This window comes from Herpailurus yagouaroundi, unplaced genomic scaffold (assembly GCF_014898765.1).
Source record: "Herpailurus yagouaroundi ecotype Mexico unplaced genomic scaffold, PumYag 188, whole genome shotgun sequence".
NCBI classification, from domain to species: Eukaryota; Metazoa; Chordata; class Mammalia; order Carnivora; family Felidae; genus Herpailurus; species Herpailurus yagouaroundi.
In genome coordinates this window covers 30,424,320-30,445,758 of record NW_024412419.1, presented here as the reverse complement: position 1 = coordinate 30,445,758, position 21,439 = coordinate 30,424,320, and the positions used below count along the sequence as shown (strand labels likewise).

Below are 21,439 nucleotides of genomic sequence, written 5' to 3'. Positions count from 1 at the left end.
GGCGGGGAGGGATGAGCACTGGGTGTTGTATGGTAACCAATTTGATAATAAATTTCATATTAAAAAACAATATGGGGATAAAAAAACAAAGAGGAGTCAAGTTTTATACCAAATGATTAGTTTTCAATTCTGTTTGAAGAAAGTAATATTTATTCTGAATATAAAATAAATCTGTTTTTCGTTTCTCATAATTTCATTTTTTAAATCAATTTAGTTTTGTATTAATATTATTTGACACAGCTCACTACTGATTAGACTGTAAATCAAGTTGTGTCTCTTAAAATCTCAAATATGAAGCTTCTCATTGGATACAGAAAGTCAGGAAATAATTTCTCAGATTGTGGAAAAGATACTATAGAACTTTATGATTTTTGGCTTTTTAACCACTGCTTTCTGTCTTTAGGCTTAATCCAGACAGTTACATTTTAGGTTGCAGTTGACAAAGGAAGCTGTGTACATATATATTGTTGTTTTAATCTGAGAACTAGCTTTAAAAATAATTACCATGGTGTGTGTGTGTGTGTGTGTGTGTGTGTCTGTCTGTCTCTCCCTCTCCCTCTCCCTCCCCCCCCCCCCCCCCCCCCACTCTTTTCCTTGCAAAAATTTCCCTCATTCCATTTTGGCTTTCTTCATTTTCTCTTCCCGATCTGTTGGCCTTTGTTTTTTTCTGAGGTCTTAGGAGAATTGTTTGGATAAATACACACGAATAGAGTTTTGAACTATTTGGATGTAAAAGAGAGGGGTGAAAAAATAAAAACTGATATTATGGAATAAGAAAAGGAGAAACTTTTTTTTTGTCAAGAAATAATAGGTTTTAGACTCTCAATAAATTTAAAATCAATTTAAATATATGACTTAAAGGTACAGTAGTAAAATACAGATAACAATATGAAACTAAGAAGGATGTGAACATTTTTGGAATTACCTTCAGAAATTGTAGTCAATTCTTAGAATGTCCTGAGTGGTAAATACTGACTTTAATGACTGCTACAAATTAATAAGATGTCAAGTCTGGTGGATGAGATGGATGAACTAAACTCGGCAATCCCAATTTTCTCTTTAAGTGTGTGACAATAAAGTCATGTGACTTTTTGCCTGATACTAGAAACATTTTCTGAAGAAAACTGCCAAAAATGTTTTGAACAAAGGCAACATTATTGGAATAAGTGATAATTACTTTGAGTTATAATAATAATATGTCCTGACATTTTCTTTTTTAAATATATCCTTTTTTTTTTTTTAAATGTTTATTTACTTTTGAGAGAGAGCGAGTGAGTGTGAGAACACAGGCAGGGGAGGGGCAGAGAGAAATGAGAGAGAGACACAGAATCCAAAGCAGGCTCCAGGCTCCGAGCTGTCAGCACAAATCCTGACATGGGGCTCGAATCCACGAACCTCAAGATCATGACCTGAGCCTAAGTCGGACGCTTAACTGACTGAGCCACCCCAGGTGCCCCTGTCCTGACATTTCCTAAATTATCAGTTTGATTACTTCAGAGCTGTACTTTTTTTCTTTTCTACTGTGACTACCCCTGCTTATTTATTTTTTTACTACATTGTTCTTTTCTGTAATTTAGCAGATTTTTAAAAAATTAAAGTTCAGACCAAAAACATGTTTCAAGGTAAAAGTAAATTTCTTATAGAATTAAAAAGGATGGAGGTTTTTGTTTTAAAAATCAGAGTAGACTCACTTTCTGTTCATTAATGTCAGTGGTGATTTGTGATAAAGTCAAAGGTATTTGAAGCAGGTAATTGAGGTCTTGTCAGTCCAGTGAAAAGTAAGCCATTTCTACATTACAAGCTGAATACAAATACTTGCAGGAGTTTTTTAGATTCATTGTTCAATTTATTCCTAGTGTTCTTTTAAGGAAGTTTCTCCACTTAATGGTAAATCAGACATGTAAGCAATTTTGCTTACATGTCTGATTTACCATTAAGTGGAGAAACTTCCTTAAAAGTATTACTAAGTAAAAACTCTTTTGCTTCCTTCCATCATTTGATTTCTATCATAATTATTTTCTAGATCTCAGCATAATTGAAGCTATTCTCAGAAACCTCTCTCTCAGAATACATGGGATATTTTACTTAAAGTATTTCTTTTCTTTTGTTACTCTCCTGCTAGATCCTACAGAGGATAATGCTCAGTGGTATGTTATCTCTGGAGGAAAGAAAAGAAAAAAAACAACAACTACAGGCTGAGCTTTGAAACTAAAGTCTTTGTTAAGGACCATTTAAATTGAGTATAACTGACTGAGCTTACTCCACATGGTCAAGTGACTTTTTCTTTTATTCTTAGATAACAGGCTGTTAGTACTGGAAAAAGATTACCTTCAGTTTTTAAGATGTCATATTTTTAGGGACCACAAGAAAATCCAATAGAGTACCCTAATATTACCATTATTTTTATCTATATTTAGCTATATTTTCTATTGTGTGAATGTAAATTCGTAATAACTTTACTAAGATTTAAAAAAGTTTAACTCTTTTTGAAATAATTTTAAATATGCAGAGTTTCAAAAATAGTACAAGAACTAGTTACATTTCACACGGATTCATCAGTTTCTACCATGAGACAGTTCATGTACTGTGATACGGGCCTAATGACATGTGGCCTGCTTCTCTCATTGTGCGTATAATTGAAATTCTTTGAAAGTTACTGTATAGGGCGCAAAAAATACTGTTAGGATGCTGACTATTTGAAGATTCCAAACACGGTAGACTGTCAAATGATAACCATTTCTATTATGATGAGAAAGAGAAGATTATACATTTCAGAAGCTGTCTTTGTCATATTTGTCTTCAGATGATAACCATGTGATAAAGAATATCTAGAAAGAGTGGAGATTTGAATTTGGTTATCATCTACTTGTAAGTAATGATGGAACTTTATTAAAGCTGCAGAAATATCATAGATCATCAGAGAATGAGAAATGTCTGTGGCCCCACGCTCAGCGCTAGGTGGCACCCATTGATTGCAGGTGGTGGAAAAGAAAATTCTCATTTGTAACTACCTCTGCATTTGTCAGTATGGTATTGTTCAGGCACTTCTTCTTTCCTAACATTGATATTGAGAATACAGTCACAGAATAAATTAACTAAAGACATATTAAAGTCACAAAGTCTCATAGGTGAGCATTCAGTCCTCTTAAATGAAGAAATAGTAGCGTTAACTAACTTTGTTGCTCTTTTTTTTTTCTTTTTCGCAGCCACCTCTTCCTGTCAAATAAATAGAGTCATCAGCCATCCTACTCTTCCCATCAGCATCACTGCTCATGAAGACAGGCACATCAAATTCTATGATAACAACACAGGTAAGTGTTTATTACAGAGTGATCAGTGTTAAGATAAATAAATAAAACCCCCTGTAAGTAGGCTGACTTGGGTGTCTGTTAGTGGCTATATAGTCTAGGAATAAGCATGGAAACAAATACTCTTCCAGCTCAGTTTCTGTTCATTCTGTCCAAATCTGCTAAGAACTAGTCTTCATGATAGCATATAAAATCATCTTAGGTTATTTAAGTCATTTACTTAATGTTTTATTTATTTTTGAGAGACAGAGTACAAACGGGGGAGGGGCAGAGAGAGAGGGAGACACAGAATCCAAAGAAGGCTCCAGGCTCTGAGCTGTCAGCACAGAGCCCGATGTAGGGCTTGAACCCACGAACAGTGAGATTCACGACCTGAGCCAAAGTTGGATGCTTAACCAACTGAGCCATCCAGGCGCCCCTCATCTTAGTTTATTTAATAATAAGTAGATACTATGTTTTGGCCCTAGCACCAAGGTTATCACTAGGGACGCAATTGAAAAGGTCATTTAAATACCAATAAAATTGATCTCTTGCTGTGAATATGTTGGGGAAAAGTAGAAACATGTTAGAAGTAAGAGGCATATGATCATTATATTTTGTTTAAAATTGTTCAAGTTTGGGGTGCCTGGGTGGCTCAGTCAGTTAAGCATCTGACTCTTGATTTCAGCTCTGGTCATGATTTCACAGTTCTTGAGTTTGAGCCTCGGTTCATGAGTTTGAGCCCCATGTCAGGCTCCACACTGACACTGCGGAGCCTGCTTGGGATCCTCACTCTCTCCCTCCCTCTCTCTCTCTCTTTCTCTCTGCCCCTCCCCAGCTCACAGTTTCTCTGTAAATAAATAAAGTTTAAAATTGTCCAATGTTGGAGAGCCTTAGTGTTGGAGATAGAAACCCCTAAGTCATTTGTTTTTTTGATTCAGTTTTCCATAGACTGCTCTTTTCGGTATTATAATATTGACTATCTAGTCCTGATTGATTTGAATTACTATATGTAAGGTGGGGAGGATATGTGGGCTTTCCCATTTTTTATTAGCTTTCATTCACTAGTCAGAAGGAAATTCCTGAAGAGCTGTGTTCGGAGGAAAACACTCCATATTGGCAGCCATATTTACCTGAGTATCTGCTATTAGCTTTGTAGATATATTAACTTTTGCTGACTTTGCTTAGCTGTGAGTAATGAGTAATTTAATATTTTAATCCCTTTCTATATGTTGTTTCCACCAATATTGTGGCCAGGTTTTCCCTCCGTTCCTTTGTCTTTCCGTCTCTTCTGTTCTCACAACCCATATAATTTGCCTGTAGCTAAAGGATGCAAAGTAGGTGATTCATGTCTTAGTCTTAGTTAATGAACATGGCTTAAGGGAATATTTGTGTATAAATGACTGACTTTTATATTGCTATTTGAAAGACAGAAGTATAATCTGAAATTTAAGCTTTTGTTTCTCATTACCATGGCTAGAGCAGGAGGGAGACACATTGTTTTAGCTGTGATGGAAAAAGCTATTGATGCAGTAAGTACACAGAGAGGGGTGACTGGAGAAATCAGTGTAACATGGTAACTGGCGTATGTTCAGGATGAGGAAAGCTGTTAATAAAGAGTAACAATCTCTTTTTCCCAAAGGCAAACTCATCCACTCCATGGTAGCCCATCTAGAAGCTGTTACAAGTTTAGCAGTTGATCCCAATGGCCTGTACTTGATGTCTGGGAGTAAGTACATCAACTATGGATTATTTATTTATCCTTACTATTTTCATGTTAATGTAATTTTTCCTTTCAATTTCTTTTTCTTTTCTTCTTTTTTTTTCTTTTCTTTTGATACAGGTCATGACTGTTCAATACGTTTATGGAACCTAGAAAGTAAGACGTGTATCCAAGAGTTTACAGCTCATCGGAAAAAGTTTGAAGAATCAATTCACGATGTAGCTTTCCACCCATCCAAATGCTATATAGCCAGTGCTGGGGCTGATGCACTGGCCAAAGTCTTTGTATGACACAATGCATCATCTTCACCTTCTAGCTCTTTATAAATAATCAACTGCACAAAAGAGATACAGAAGACCAGGGCAAGAATCAACCTGTCCTGCCCTTTTGTTCTGCCGAAGGAGCACAGAGAACATTTGTTAAAGTATAGTTTTGCAATTCGTATACTGTTTTCTAAAACTAAGGTTTGTTCTGGTTGCTGCAAGCTCAGCTGAATCTGTGAGCCTGAAAACTGTTTCAAAATTTCCCCCAATAGGAGCTATTATTTCTGAGGTTGTTCTAATTCGCTAGGCAGGCCTGAGCGAACATAGGTTTAGCCTGTCCCTATTGAGTAAATAGGGCATGCTATAAGGGATAATTAAAAAGCTTGATGACTGGGAATGATAGAGGAAGAACAGAAATTTAGACCCAGTTCTCCCCTGAGAAATCTTGTTAACCACATTAGGTAGTCAAAACAGTAATCTTTACCATATCTGCTGTACTAACCCCGATGTGCATAATGAGCAGGCAGTGTTCAAATGAGTTTTTAATTTAGCTCTCCTTTCATCTGTGCACATAAAAGCACCTGGCAAAGCATTTTACCATTAGGGGAAAAAAAGAAATGCAATAATATGTTAAATATATTATTATTCAAAAATGCTAAACAAATATTTAGTTTGTAAGCAGATTTCTATATTGTATTACCTTTTTGAAAATAGATTTGGTACCATTGTAAAGTTAAGCTGTCAAAAACAGTCACCATTATCAATAGTCAGTAGAGTCTGCTTTTACTAAAGAATTTAACTTATTCAGGTTCAAGATTCTGTTTATTTTTAAGGGCAAGCAGGGCATATCTTGATAATTTCTATTAATTTTAAAATTCACTTTATTCATGTGATATTTCTAGTACCAGAGTGGTTATCTCATATTGATGAAATCTTACCTTTTAGTGGTTGAAAAGACGGAAGTTATCTGTGAGTACTTGTTTTTCAAAATCCACATAACCATGCTTCGGATGACCTCTTGCTTTTTCTTTGTCTCTCATATTCAAATTATCTGACACCTACCAAAAACAGTTTATAATTATGTTTTGACAGCCCAAAGGGTATGGTTAATGTCAGGCAGCTGCTTTTGCAGTACTAAATAAAGCACCTGGTTTGTGCCCCAGAAGTCTTCCATTAATCTATCCAAGAAGAAGAGCCCGCTGGAAATCTGGATGGAAGAGTTCAGTGCATCCCTTGGTTAAAGAGTTTTCTCTTTCCCTTCCCCTACCCCTCCATTCTTTAATTGGAGTACACAGCGTGTTTTAATAGGCAGTGTGTCAGTATTGTTTCTGTGGAAAACTGTCATAAAGGACCAGGGTTCCTTGAGCTCACCTAGGTTCCTTGAGCTCACCTAGCCTGTGACCCACATGTGACCAGCTCTTAAGATTCCCATGACCCCACTCTTTGGACCTAGTGTCTTCACATTCTTTTGTTTGCCCCAAATGTCAGAGACCAGTGTAGAAATTAGGAATAAATTATTAATGCCCAACTTTTCAGCAAAATGTATATATAGTAGTTTTCATACTTAAAATCCATATCCATAAATGTTTTAATCTTTTAATATAATTCCTACATTCCTCTCCCAACATATTCCATTGTCGTAACAATGACACTTCTGATGATATGTATATTTACTCTGAAAAAGTATTCTGGTGGTGATATGGATAGTAATTGACAATTTTTCTTTAAAATTTCTGCTTTTCTGCCTCTAGAGTTTTGCAGCATACAAGCTAGATTTGCCTGGTTGATAGACAGATATACTTTAATCTTTTGACACAGCTACCTTGTCATTTCATCTGTGCTTTGGTTCACAGTGGGCTCAAGGGACTCCTTTCTATAATCGAATGAATTGACCTGGACTTGAACTCCCAGGTGAATGTTTATATTCCCATGCAGATATAGAAGTCCACATTGTGTTTGGTTCATTCCTCTTTTTGGTTCTTCAGTGAGTAAAAAAAAATGGTGTTGCTAACCTAACATATTTATATAAGTATACTGGAAAATCCAGTCGGGTGCCCTTACTTGGCATGTTTATGATGGACTAAGCTATTGTTTTACCACTTACTGCTTAAATTACCTCGCAAGGTCTCCAGTGCCTGCTTTACTTACATCACTGAAATTCTCAAAACCAAGAAAGTCTCTTCCTTTACATTTTATACCTCCTGGTTGAAATTTCTCTCTTCGTGAGTGGAAAATGACCATGAGATAGGTAAACTGTGGTGCAGATGATGGAGCTTTGGAAGTTCTTTAGCCAGCCAGTGCCGGGCCATTGGAGACCCTAGACAGAAACAGATTCCTCTCCACTAGCACTGTGTGATCACAGCCTGGAAATGAGCCAAAGCTGTCTTCCAGCCAGAGAGAAGCATAGACATGTATCTGCTTTCCCCGCCAGCCTATCAGAAATTTAATCCCCCAAATGAACAAATTCAAGATTCACACAGTCATTGAAATGCTTTCATAGTGCTTGGTTTGTAAATATTTTGGGTGAAATGTATTGGGAGAGTATGAAAATCAGCAGGAGACATGGTCCCTGCCTTATTTTCATATGCTATGACTACATCTCTGGGACTTGCAGCACCCATCTCAAAACCCAGATGTCATATGGAGCTCATTTGCTACTCGAACCCTAGACAGGTATTTAACATAAGTGATATAATGACCTTCAGTATTTTTCTATTGAACAAGTTTAGCGATTTTTGCCATTAAACAGATAATTAGTTATGCAAAGTATTTAGCTTTTATAATCATTTTAGTTATGACTAAAAGGGGGGAAATTATGCTGCATCACTGATAATGAACTTTGTGAAAAATTTTTGTTTATCTGACTTTCATTCCTTCAGTATTCTTGCTATAAATTTCTTTTGGAGATAATGATAAAGATTTATTTGAAAATGTCTAAAATGTATGTATATTTTATAAATATATATTATATATATTGTAGGAATATATATAATATATATAGACTATATATATTATATATATATTATATATATATATATATATAAACCATAGGTGCATTTTACTGTTTTGTATTTTCATTCTTAGAGGTCGTGTACACCACAGGTAATGATGAGTATGATGAGTGTTGTGCTGTTTGCTTTTGCAGTATAATATATAGTTCTAAATGTTTCAATTACTGTATATACTATATTCATTATAGGCTAGCATGCTTGTTTTAAAGACTGTCATTCTAGTTTATTAAAATCTGAATGTAAGAAAACCTGGCTATTCAAATGTGAATTGAAAAATATTCCATTCTCAGTACTGAACTATTTCCATTGAACATTCAGGATTTTTTTTAACAAAACAGATATCATCAAGAAGGCAATAGCTAGAGAATGAGAGGTGCCTTTAAAATAAAATACAAATGCAGCCTTACAGTGAGGATGAGGATTGAGCTGGGGGGGGGGGGGGGCTATGGCAGAGAGAGATTGAGAGACAGAGAGAGAGTGAATGTGTGTGTGCGCGTGTGCGTGTGTGTTTGCCAGTCTGTGAAGATCCTGATTTGTGACCATCAATGTCTTTTCAGTGTATCTGCTCAACTTCTAGGATTTCAAGGGACATTTCATGCACTGTCTTCGTGCTCTTCTGAGCACCACGTGTACTTTCCAAGGATTTTGAATGTGAATTCCTAGAAATTTCAGTAGACAGGAAAATAACTATTCTTTCATGATAGTTAAGTTCAGGTAAAAGGAGAAATTATTGATTCACCAAAATTATGGGATCTTCTAATGTTGGCTAGGTAATTTTGTAAAAATATAATTTTTAAAGGCTTACTTTTTTAGTACTTCATATATTTCCCTCTTACACAAGAGCATGCCATGAAATTCTTCTGTGATGAAGATCCAACTAGTAAAAATTATTTTTAGATTAAACACCTGAACTAGTTAAAATACCACCTAAGAATAGTGTTTAAATGGCATCTTTCATATCTACCTCGTTGTCATTGCTGCCATTTTAATGAAAGCAAATCTTTATGACATCAGAAATGACTGGATGCAATTTCTCTGTTGGTGCTTTTCTCAGGCTTTGTCATTTAAGTTATATTGAACTAAGATGTCACAAATCAGACTGAAAGACTCAGAGTTTTGGTTTTCTTTTGAAAGAACTGCTTAAAATTTATCATCAGTGTTGATAGTGAGTGGATATAGTTCAACTCTGGTTAGTATACGTCTGTGATATTTTCAACCAAGAGCCAAACTGTTACTGAATTTACATGGAAAAAGAGCTCTAAGTACAGTTTTCTTCAGCTTACTTTATTCTTTGAAAGCTATTTCAAGGCTATTAAGTACATAATCATTAATTTTATGTACTCAGAAGTTGCCTTTGTTACTGTTACTTGTCTAGTTATTTATATAATTGCAGTACTTCATGTGTTTGACACTGGGATTCAGGTTGTATAAAAGTAGTAGCTGACCGAAAATTATATGTATATTTTTGTGAAATGTATCAATTCCAGAAGTTCCTTTTAGGGGAAGGTCCAGAAAACATGTCCATCTTTAAAAACAAAGGACAGGTCATTGGTAAATGATTTGAATCATTTTTACTTTCAGCACTGGAAGCTTTTTAATTGGCCGTATCCATCATCTAGCTGGACCTCCATGTCAGTGTAAGGGACACCAGATTGACAAAGTATTTAGCAGATTGCATCAGTTTTGTTTTTGTTTTTCTGTTTTCGTTTTTTTTTCTTAATCGGAAAAAAAAAAAAAACACAAAAAAACAAAAACCAAAAAACTAATCTAGGCCAAACAGAGATCCCTAGATTCCACTTACTTATTCTAGCAGTATTCCTGAAGTGGTGCTTAGGGGTCAGAATTTTCTGGATCTTTGCTAGTTAAGCTTTAGATTTGATTTAACTGGGACCACATGGTTGCCATCCCTGTGATGCAAATTAGAAAGTTCATTTTAATTTAGATTAACTTTAATGTCTGCCTGGATTTTTAACAGGCTGTGAACCAGTGAGTGCCTTGTTAATGTAGAATGATTTTCCCTGGTTGGTAGCTCCTTTCTGAAAATGTCTCAGAGAATGGTATTTTAGTTGACTTGTACAGATCTGCTAAGTTCGGTATTATCAGCAGTCAGAAAGCCTTCAGTCTACCATGTACCTCCCTCCCTACTTTCTTCTCATTGTTTGGCTGAAGTTTGCCTCTTGTGAGAAACAAATTCGACCCCCCTCTCCACACACTTTTTTCAATCCAGATTAAGAGGTATTCCCTACATGCATTCCAACTGTATGATCTAATATCTGTTTTTAGGAGGAACCACTTCTTTGTAATCCTGAAATCTACTGGTTACTTTACGTCCTTCTTAACTTCAGTTTACTAGAGCTGACTCCAGGGCATCATCAGTTTAGATTCCTACTAACTTCTTTTCTCCACCCCCCACCCCCTCCCCCGCAACTGGTGGGCCCTGGACCAGATTGTTTGATCTTCAGGTATTTTTAAATTTAGTTATAATATCAATTAATGTAAATTAATCCAAATGCTAATTTTTGTGGTGCAAGAAGTTTCTTTTGTAAATTCAGGGTATGGATAAGCTAATTAAGATATCTTTATTTGGTGGCTCTAAGTGTATTATTTGTTTTTAAATAAAGTGTACAAATATAGATAATGTGCTATAGGTGTCTCATGAATTGAAATATTTTGGAATCTAGTGGATTTGCAGTTTATTATAAAATACTTTAATACAACTTGATTTTTTTTTTCCAGTAGGGGTGGGGCAGAAGAGGCATGCAGAGGAATGAAGGAGTATTAGACAAAGTAGATGTGAGTCCAAAGTAATAAGCCAGTCTTAATTATTGATTGTGAGGAAGATAGAGAAATTTATCATTATAGAGTGTGAACCTTTGGAAAGCCAGTAAAATTAAAATACCCCATGAGATTGGATAATTGATACTTTCAGGGACACACATATATTTTTCAAGTGTTTAGTTATATATTTTTTAAAAATTACACACACATATATAAATTTAATGTGTTTTTATTTTTATTTAATTTTTTGTTTGGCTACTTAACAAACATAAGCCCTCCCCTCCCCCTTGCCTTTTCAGATCAACATTAGTTTTCAAGAGCTCTCTCTGCCCACAGCTCACAGTCTCTTTGTTCCAATCTGAAGCCACCATACTATGTGGAATCTGAAAGTGTCCTTGAAACTATCTGCCGTTCTCTGATGTTTTTGTATTCTGCTGTAGTGATGAGTTTATATCCTTTAGCACGTACACATTCTTCAGCAGCGTCAGAAATACCCCTTTTTGTGCCTTTTAATGAGAACTGAGACATTGCTGGAGTAATTTTTGAGTAATCTAGTACAGAAGGCTAGGAAGATGCCAAAAGTTTTTTCATGGATTAACGGGCCCTCTGGGGTGCCCCAGAGTGTTCCTCTGACCTGCATTGGGTTCCCCAAGACCATCACTGAGGTTTTGAGGGGCCCCAGAGATGTTCTGGCACTTAGGATAGTCCCCAGGAACACCTAGGAATCTGGCAGCGCCATGTAACTCAAACACTGTGGCTATGAAGTGCCCCTCCACTTGTTCCTTATTAGTTAACACCTGTTGCTTACAGTGATCGGGATACTCTGATTTTATGGGGAATCACTGGTATGCACCTCTAAAAATTGGAAACCCTGTCTTCTGGAACACTAACTTAGTATAGTTTGTATACTTTCAAAACCACAGAATTCAAAGTTCACCAACCACAAAATGACTCACTTTGCATTTCACTTAGATCCTACAACCCCAAGTCCTTTCTCCATCCTAGTGGTTTAACTAAGGGTAATGGTGGTTTTAGTCAGACTTGAAGAAGGATCTATTTGAGTGAACAAAATCTGCAATATCCTGCTAACAGGAAGGGCCTATTTTGTAGAAAATTCCCTTGTCCTCGATGATTTAGCCATTCACCTTACATTGCAGGCTGCTCCAGATGCTAACTCTGCATTGACTTTCCCTGTGTGCCTCTTTAAAGATATAATTAATCCAGCAATGTAAAGGAGAACCCACCATAAAATATCTGTTAAATAGCACTTGGAGCACTGGAATGAGTATGGCTAATTCATGTGCCAAAGTTTTCTGTGCTCTCATAAACTGCAGTATATATACCAGGTTCCCAATCTCTAACCTCAAACCACTGATTTTTTTTTTAATTTTTTTTTTCAACGTTTATTTATTTTTGGGACAGAGAGGGACAGAGCATGAACGGGGGAGGGGCAGAGAGAGAGGGAGACGCAGAATCGGAAACAGGCTCCAGGCTCTGAGCCATCAGCCCAGAGCCTGACGCAGGGCTCGAACTCACGGACCGCGAGATCATGACCTGGCTGAAGTCGGACGCTTAACCGACTGCGCCACCCAGGCGCCCCAAACCACAGATATTTTTGAATTACCTCATATAATAGCATCACCAAGTTAAGGGTAATGGTAAGGGAAACCCATCATTTACAAATGAAATTTCCCAAACTGAAAAGCTTTCTTTAATTAAATACTGCACGGAATGCAAAAATGTTATGTTTAGTGTGAGTTGTAAAAACAAGGAGTTTGTGACTTGTGTAAGATGTGCTGAAATGTTAAAGTACACTGACATCTAGCTATTTTCTGAGTGAAATGGACCAAGGCAGTAGTTTTTCATAAGTAAGATTAACTTACTTAGAGCAAAAGAAATCTCATCAGAAAGTTTACTTTGGGTGCTGGCTAACTTGGGTGAGAGTGTGGGGGAAAACTACCATACCAAGAAGGAAAAGCCACCAGCCCTGCCATCTGGACCCACCACCCATTGGCTCCCTTTTTCCCTTAAATGACTTGGAACGATGACCTCTGAGATCTTTTGACCTCTAAAAGTGAATAGTTCCAATTCTGCCTTGTCATTGCTCCCTGTTACCTAAATGAAAGATTTTTAGGAAGTACATCAAAAGTATTCTAGAGCTCCCAGGTAAAGTGTCAGCATAGCTTTTATTATATTTTAGGAAGCCATATTAACATAGACCCAAGTATGTTGTGCCACTTGTATATGTCAGAATGACGACCAGAAATGTAAAAATGTTCTCATGAGGCCAAGTGATAATCCCATGAAAAGATCAGAAAGTCATTTTTGTAGGATGAGTTGTTTTGAGTGATTTTACTATGCTTTCAAAACCATTTAAAAATATATTTGCATGTTTCTCTACAGACTTTTGAGCCCATATATTTCAGAATATCCTGTTGGTGGAATAATTTTATTCAGTGTGTATTTTAGAAAAAGAATTCAATGGTCTCATATCTTTTGACAGTTATTAATGATCAAACTCCTGACACTCCCTCCCCTTTTCCTCGCCTCCCCGCTGGAACTCATTGGTATGTAGACCAGTAGCATATGTCTCCATGTTTTGGCTGCCTGGAAAAACAACATGTTGTATAGTTTGCAGATAAACATGGAACCTTGTATATTTGATACATGTCAAAATGATTGTGAATATCATGTGAATAATGTTAATTAGCAGTGTCCCCTCAGCTAACAACATTAAGGTTAGATTCTGCCAATTACCATTCAGGAGTTTTGAAAGTATGCACATTGAGCTAAACTACCACTTAATTCATTTCAATGGAAACTTTATTTTTCAGTGAAACAATACGTGTTCAGTTTCCTTGTAGATCTCAGGGTCAGAAGAAATCAGGCTTTCTCCCAACTCTAAAACATTCAGGCTTTCTTTTATTCATTTTGGTCAGCCTTTTAAATAAGCAAGACAATAAACTCCTATTTCTCATATCCTGCTATACTTGGGAATACACATCTAATGATTCCAATTAAGAAAAAATAAACCCTGCAAGCAGGCTTCCCCCACCCCCCCTCCCCGTCTTTAGGAACATCATTGCTTTCTGGAGGAGAAATTATTTTACTTCAGAAAATGAAGGTGAGAGATCCATGCAGTTTTGTCTCCTTGATATATGCAAGTTATGTACAGCTTGCCTCTGCAGAAAAACACAAATTTTATTTTGTATGATTTTTAAAAGTTATTTTGGAAGTACAAAAATCAGCAAGGAAGATGTGATAAGTTTATTTTATATACTGTCTTTCAAAATCTTAGATTTTTTGTGTTGCATGGGAAGCATGTAGTGATGAATTTTATTATGAATGCCTTGTTTCTACCCCATCCTCAACTCACATTTTACATATTATGTATTGCTCAGTGTCACGTAACTAAAACAGGTAAATGATTGCTTCAGTCTCTGTAAGCTCATTTGTTTTTCTTATATTCTGCTTAGCACCTCTCCTGATTCCTTCCGATATAAAAAGTACTCAAATACTATCTGTGGGTTGAGAAATTAGAAAGCACATTTTCAAAACTCTAAATCTATCCAGATCTTCAAAAACAAATAAATCATCCCTGCAGATTCCTAGCCGATCGCAGATATATTTAGATCTGTGAGGCTGATCCTAAGATTGAGGTCTGTACCCTGAGGAGGAATTTGGATCTCACCTGGAAGGTGGCATCAGAATAGCCAAGACACCACCCTCCTGCACACTTCCAGTCCTGCCTACGTGGGAATTAAGCAGAGCATGTGGGGGACAAGGACATGTGTCTAAACACTGTTAATGGTGCATCTTCTTTCCCTAACCTCTCTAGCACCAACCCACTCGCCTTTGATCTCTTGTGGGGCAGCTCCTCCAGTCTGGAACTTAAACCTGCCGGGACTGTCTTGGGCCCAGGCCAGATCCACCACCCTTTCCTTGCAACCCTCAGACGGTCCAGCTATTCCTAACTGGCTGTTTTTTTCCCCAAAGAAGTAGGAAGTACCTCCCAGTAGAAGATTGTCAAGAAAGGCATTCCTCTGGGGGAACTTGCCTTGGATTTGAAGAATCTAGGACAAATCCCTCGGGATGTTTTCAGGGCTGCTTTTTGCCTAGAAGATTTGATGGTAATTATCTAAACGTTTATTAACACTCCTGGGACCGAGCTCTGTGCTGTCTTGCTTTGCAGCTACCATTCCACCAAGGCCCAAGTGGCTTGCAGCCTTGAGCTGAAAAGCTGAATTGCTTCAGGAGCAAAATAGTCAACAAGTTAGAGACAGACTATATTTTAACAATCAAATGACTTTTAAATCATTAAGAGAATCATTAGAAGAGTAGTGAATTGAATTTTTCACATTTCACATTTCCATTTCTAAAGGAGATGGGTGTTTCACAGATGTAAATAGGGGTACAATTTAAATTACTGCAATTAACTAAAAGAGAAACAAGGTGCATGTGGCCGGCTCAGTTGGAAGAGCATGCGACTCTTGATCTCGAGGTCATGAGTTCGAGCCCCATGTTGGCTGTAGAGATTACTTAATTAAAAAAAAAAAAAAAAAGCAAGTGAAGTAATGAAGAGACATAATGGCAGAACTCATATCCCACCATACCATTCCACTCCCACCCCATCTTGTAACAGCCTGATCTATGTATCCCTATTTTTGTTCATCCAGATAGGTGTACACAAATACTACACAGGGTTTTGTCTTACTCTACATGTTCTCTGCAACTTGCTTTTAAAATTTAATGTGTATTTTGAGCACCTTCAAGTCCATACATAGACTTCTTTTAAATTCCTTAATCTACACACACACACTCCCGTGTAAATGAAATGAGATTTTTTTTGGTGCGTCTGTTTGCTGTAAATAAGTGGGATAACACATACCCTCTGCATCTTTTCTCATCCAAAAATGTGTGATGGAAATCCCTCCAAGTCTGTCTCATAGCTGTTATTTCATTCTTCTGAATGCTGTATAATACTCTATGATGACTTAAACTTCTTCTCTAATTAATGGACATGTACTTTGCTACCGGATTTTCACTATTATGGTAACTATGCCTGTGCACATACTCATGACCATGATGGTGTCACTTCTGTGGAGTAGATTGCCTTCAGTAGGATTGCTGGTTGACAGCTACATAGATTTAAATTTTTTTAATAGCTATTGACAGATTATTTCCCAAAAAGGCTGGAGCAATTTATATCTTCATCAGTAAATGTACAGTATAAAAATTACCCATGCCCTTCATCCCCACTAGGGATGTTGTATCATTTTAAAAAAAAATAGAAGAAAAAAAAGACTGGTGGTGTGTATAATGATTTCTCAGTATTACTTTATTTGCATTTTACCTAATTATTGTAAATCTGCATAACTTTTCATATGTTCTTTGGTTATTTGGGTTTCACTCATAATTTAATTACCTTTTGTATTTTCTATTGCTGTATAACCGATTAGCACCAATTTAGCAGCTTAAAGTGATACCTGTTTATTATCTCACAGTTATATGGGTTAGAACTTCAAGCAGGCTTGACTGGGCTCTTTGTTTACTGTCTGATAAGTCTGAAATGAAGGTGGGTGCCAGTCTGAGCTCTTAACTGAAGGATCTGGGGAAGAATTCACTTCCAAGCTCATTCATGTTGTTGGCAGAATCTGAATCCTTAAAACTGTAGGACGGTTGTAGATGGAGGGCTCTGTTTTCTTGCAGGCTGTCAGCCAGAGGTTGATCTCAGCTTTTAGACGTTACTCTCCAGTCCTTGTACGTGACCCCTCCCATCTTCCAAGTTAGCAAGGATTCATCAAGATCCTTCTCATGCTTGACTTTCTCTGCTTTTTCTTCTGCTGCAAGCCAGAGAAAACTCTGCTTTTAAAGGACTTATGTACCTAGGGCGAACCCACCCAGATAATTTCTGTATGTTAAGGTCTATTGGTTAGTAACCTTAATTAAGTCTACAGACTCCCTTTGCTCTGTAAATGTAGCATTATCATGGGAGGAACATCAGGGTGAAAGATTATGGGGGCCATCTTAGAATTCTGCCCTACCACAAATCTTCATATTTTTATTTATATCTTTATATTTGTGTCCATGTTTCTATTGTGTTTGCCTTTTTATTTAGTTTGTAGGAGGTTTTTGTATATTACATCTATTAAGCCTTCCTACTCTTGGTTGCAAATAGTTTTACCAACTCATTTATAAGTTGTCTATTGACCACTAATATTATTAAGTACTTTTTCCACAGAAAACTTAGCTATTTGGATTTCCCTCTTAAGGTGAATTGCATATTTGTATTTTTTAATTCACATTTAAAATTTTTACTCATTTTTTCATTTACTTGATTTTTTATTAACATTTTGCCTGTATGTGCACTGTCTTTTAAAAAAATTTTAAGCACTCTTTCAATCATTATATGTAAATGCTTCATCATATTATTTGCAAATTTTCTCCAAATCTGTCATCATTTACCATATTTATAATACATTTTCCCATTAAAAACTTTATATTAGTATATACTCAAGTATATTAATTTACAAAATGTGAACACTTGTAAATACATAAAAATTTCAAAGTATTCTGTATTGATTAAGGCCTTCACTTCTGAGTGACGTGTGTAGTCTCCTAGAATGTCTTCTACATTTCATTTTTGTTGTTAGTGTTTTTTCACATTGTTTTTACTCCATTTGGAATTTGGTTTTGTATAGAACGCCAGCTATGGACCCAACTCTCCTTTCTTCCACGTGGGTTGCCAGTTCCAGCACTTTTTATTAAATTATCCTTTAACAATGAAATGAAATACCAACTTTGTCATATATTAAATTTTCATATATAATGAGATTTCTCAATATACTGTGCTGTTTCACTTATAGTACTCTTTATATGTGGCAATATCACACTGATTTAATTACAGTGGCTTTATGTATAGTCATACAGTGGCTTCATAAAATGGTCAGGCAGAACTTTTTCCCACCCCACGGTCCTGCATACTGTTCTTTTTACTACCTTTCTTGGCTATTATCAGGCATTTCAAGTTTGTGATCATTTTATCCAATTAGGGGTTGAAATTCCATTAAATTTAAAAATTAATTTGGGGAAATTTGACATATGATATTGTCTTCTGTTTTTATTTTTATTTTTAAATTTAATTTATTTTTGATAGAGACAGAGCACAAGTGGGGGAGGGGCAGAGAGAGAAGGAGACACAGAATCCAAAGCAGGCTCCAGGCTCCGAGCTGTCAGCACAGAGCCTGATGCGGGGCCAGAACCCACAAATTGTGAGATCATGACCTGAGCCAAAGTCGGACGCTCAGCCGACTGAGCCACCCAGGCTTCCCGCCATATGATATGTCTTCTAAGAACTAACAAAATTATATCATTTTCTGTTTGCTCAGATCTTGTCTATATCATTAGAATGATTAAGATTTGAGAGTTTTCTTCACTTAAGTCCTGTGTCTTTTTTTTACTAAATGTAGTCTTGTTCCTTAGTTTTTTGGTCATTAAGAACGGATTTTTTTTTCCCATTTTCATTTCTAAAGGCTTATTACAAATAAAAAGCCTATTTTTTTTCCTGTGTGCTTAAACCTTATATGTAACAGATTTATTATATATACTTACTAAATTTTCTCATGAAGTTTTCACTAGTCTCTTGGGACTTTTAGAAATATAATGATGATACAAATATTATGATACATGAAATCACAAAAATAACTCGTTTTTTTTTTAATGTTAGAAATATTCTTTTCCTCTCTAGAATCTTTATTGTCTAGAAACTCTATTATAGTGTTGAATGGTAATGGTGATAGCCAGCACCTCTGTCACGGATTTTAATTGAAGTAGTTTATTGAGCTGTTTCGAATATTCATGTTGCTTTTTGGTAAATAATCTTATCTAAACAAATTCTTGTTTTACCAAGACATTTTATCAGAAAATGCTGCTGAATTTTGTCAAATGCCTTTTCAACCTTTTTTGATGTGGTTTTGTGTTAGTCTTCTTTAATCTGTTGACTACTTAGATTACATTGGAGCTGCTGATATTAAGCCACTCTTGTCTCCTTGGAATAAAACCTACTTGGTCATAATGTGTTATTCTTTTTTTTTTTTTTTTTTTTTTTATAAATCAGTATTCCAGTTGCTAATATTTTATTTAGAATTTCAGCATGCATATTCATACATGAGATTAGTCTATAGGTTTCTTTAGTGGTCTGTTTTTATTAGGTATAAAAAGTTATGCAGGTTGACAAAATGTGGGACTAATCAGAAGGCTCACCCACTGTGGTTGAGAATGCAAATTTATTCAAATGTGTTAGAAAACCACTTGGCTGAATCTACTGACGTGAAATATAAAATCTAGTAATTCTGCTTTTGGGCTAACACCCAATAAAATGCATACATATGTTTACCAAAAGACATGTTTTAGAATGTTTATAGCAACATTATTAGCAATAGCTTCAAACCAGGAACTACCTAAAAGTCCATCTACTATAGCATGGATAAATACATTCTTGTGTTCATACAGTGGAATATTATACAGCAACAAGAATGAACAGTTTGTAAGCACATGCAATATATGGATGAATCTCAGAAACGTTATGTCGAGCCTTAAAAGGCAGATATAAAAAGAATACTGTGTGGGGGCGCCTGGGTGGCGCAGTCGGTTAAGCGTCCGACTTCAGCCAGGTCACGATCTCGCGGTCCGTGAGTTCGAGCCCCGCGTTGGGCTCTGGGCTGATAGCTCAGAGCCTGGAGCCTGTTTCCGGTTCTGTGTCTCCCTCTCTCTCTGCCCCTCCCCCGTTCATGCTATGTCTCTCTCTGTCCCAAAAATAAATAAACGTTGAAAAAAAAATTAAAAAAAAAAAAAGAATACTGTGTGCTTGCCTTTTTATAAGTGCAAAAACAGGCAAAACTAATCTGTTAACTGTTAGAAGACAGGAGCGTGGTTATCTTCAGTGAGAGATAAGTAGAGGGGGAGGTAGTGTCTGAAAGAGTTTGAGGGGGATTCTGCAGTGCTGGTAACATTTTGTGTCTTTGTCTAGGTGCCTGTTTATGTTCGATTGTTTAGGTCATGGAAACTCATCTACTTTACACTTACATGTACACTTTTCTGTATGTATTTTATACTTGAATAAAATGTTTTTAGAAAGCAATACTTGTTTCATAGAATGAATTGGGGAGATTTCATCTTTTTCTACAGTTTAGAATTGTTTAAGAGATCTTTGAAATTATATGTTAAAGATTAGATGAAACTTGGCTGAGAGACTTTCGGTCCTGAGGCCTTCTTGTTTAGAGGTAGGATTTTTCATTGCTTTTCTACCTTTGGTTCAAAATATTCACTTCTTGAATTAATTCTGATAATTTATATTTTGTAGGAAATACTTCATTTTTTTGTAGGTTTTCACATTTATTTTCTATAGATCTGTGTTTTTATGTTTCTTGTAATTTCTTCAGTGTGTGGTATTATGGTTTTTATTCTTTTTATCCAAGGATTATCTATCTGTGTTTCTTAATTTTCAAGGAGTTCAGGAAAAGCCGTACTAATTTTTCACATTCAGTTCCTCTTGGCAAGTTGAAGGGTGAGGAGGAAACAATCAAGGTGGATCAAGAATTTGCTCAGAATCCCATCTGAAGATTCCTGGATCAGAGGAGGTGTGTTACTGAGCTTCTCCATGTCCCTTACCTTTCCTGGAAAAACAGGACACCAATTCTTTTTTCCCCTCTCCCCAAGTCTATTGCTTTACCCAAACATCTCTTTTTTGTGTGTCAGTTGGAAGAGTAGTGTGGCTCCTGATACTATAGTCAGTGGTCTATTTCCACTAACGTAAACAGTCTTTCTAGGTACAAACATGTGAAACAAATGGCAAGGAATAATTAGGAATTGGCTATGGATATTAGCCACCTTTCCTATCTTATTCCCTTTGTGTTTGGTCATTGTTACTGGGGCCTATTTGCCGTCAATGTACAAAGTACAGCCCTGCCAATTTGCCTTTTGCTTCTGTATCAACAAGAAATGGAATTAGCTTTTAAGTTTGAGAAAACCCAACAAATAATGGCCTAAAAAATAGGGTTTGTTTCTCTCCTATAAGAAGCCCAGTGTAAGGGAGTTGTTGGCATTGGTCCAACTGTTCAAAATGTCAAGAAGGACCCAGGCTCTTTTTATTTCTCTTTGCCCCTTCTGAGAGTATTGGATTTTCATCTATTGTTTGGTCTCAAGATGGCGCCCACAATGCCAGTCATATTATCAAGTTCAAGGCAAGAAGAAGGTAAAAAGGGGGGAAGGGCAGAACTAATTAGGACTTTTCTTTTTTTGACAGCAAAGGAAATCTGCCCAGTGGCCCTCCAGCAGATTTCTCCATGTATCTCACTGGCCACAACATTGCCTCTCTAC

General features: G+C 36.3%; 1 protein-coding gene across 5 annotated transcripts in view; it reads left to right on the top strand.

Moving 5' to 3' along the window:
• STRN (striatin) overlaps nt 1-8,035 on the top strand; it is a 91,514-nt gene extending 83,479 nt beyond the window's left edge. For all 5 annotated transcript variants that reach the window (XM_040496510.1, XM_040496512.1, XM_040496511.1 and 2 more), the window contains 3 exons: nt 3,207-3,311; nt 4,930-5,016; nt 5,131-8,035. In XM_040496510.1, the coding sequence (XP_040352444.1) occupies nt 3,207-3,311; nt 4,930-5,016; nt 5,131-5,300 (362 nt within the window). In that variant the 3' untranslated portion in view covers nt 5,301-8,035. The remainder of the gene's footprint in view (nt 1-3,206; nt 3,312-4,929; nt 5,017-5,130) is intronic.
• Nucleotides 8,036-21,439: the final 13,404 nt, after the last annotated feature.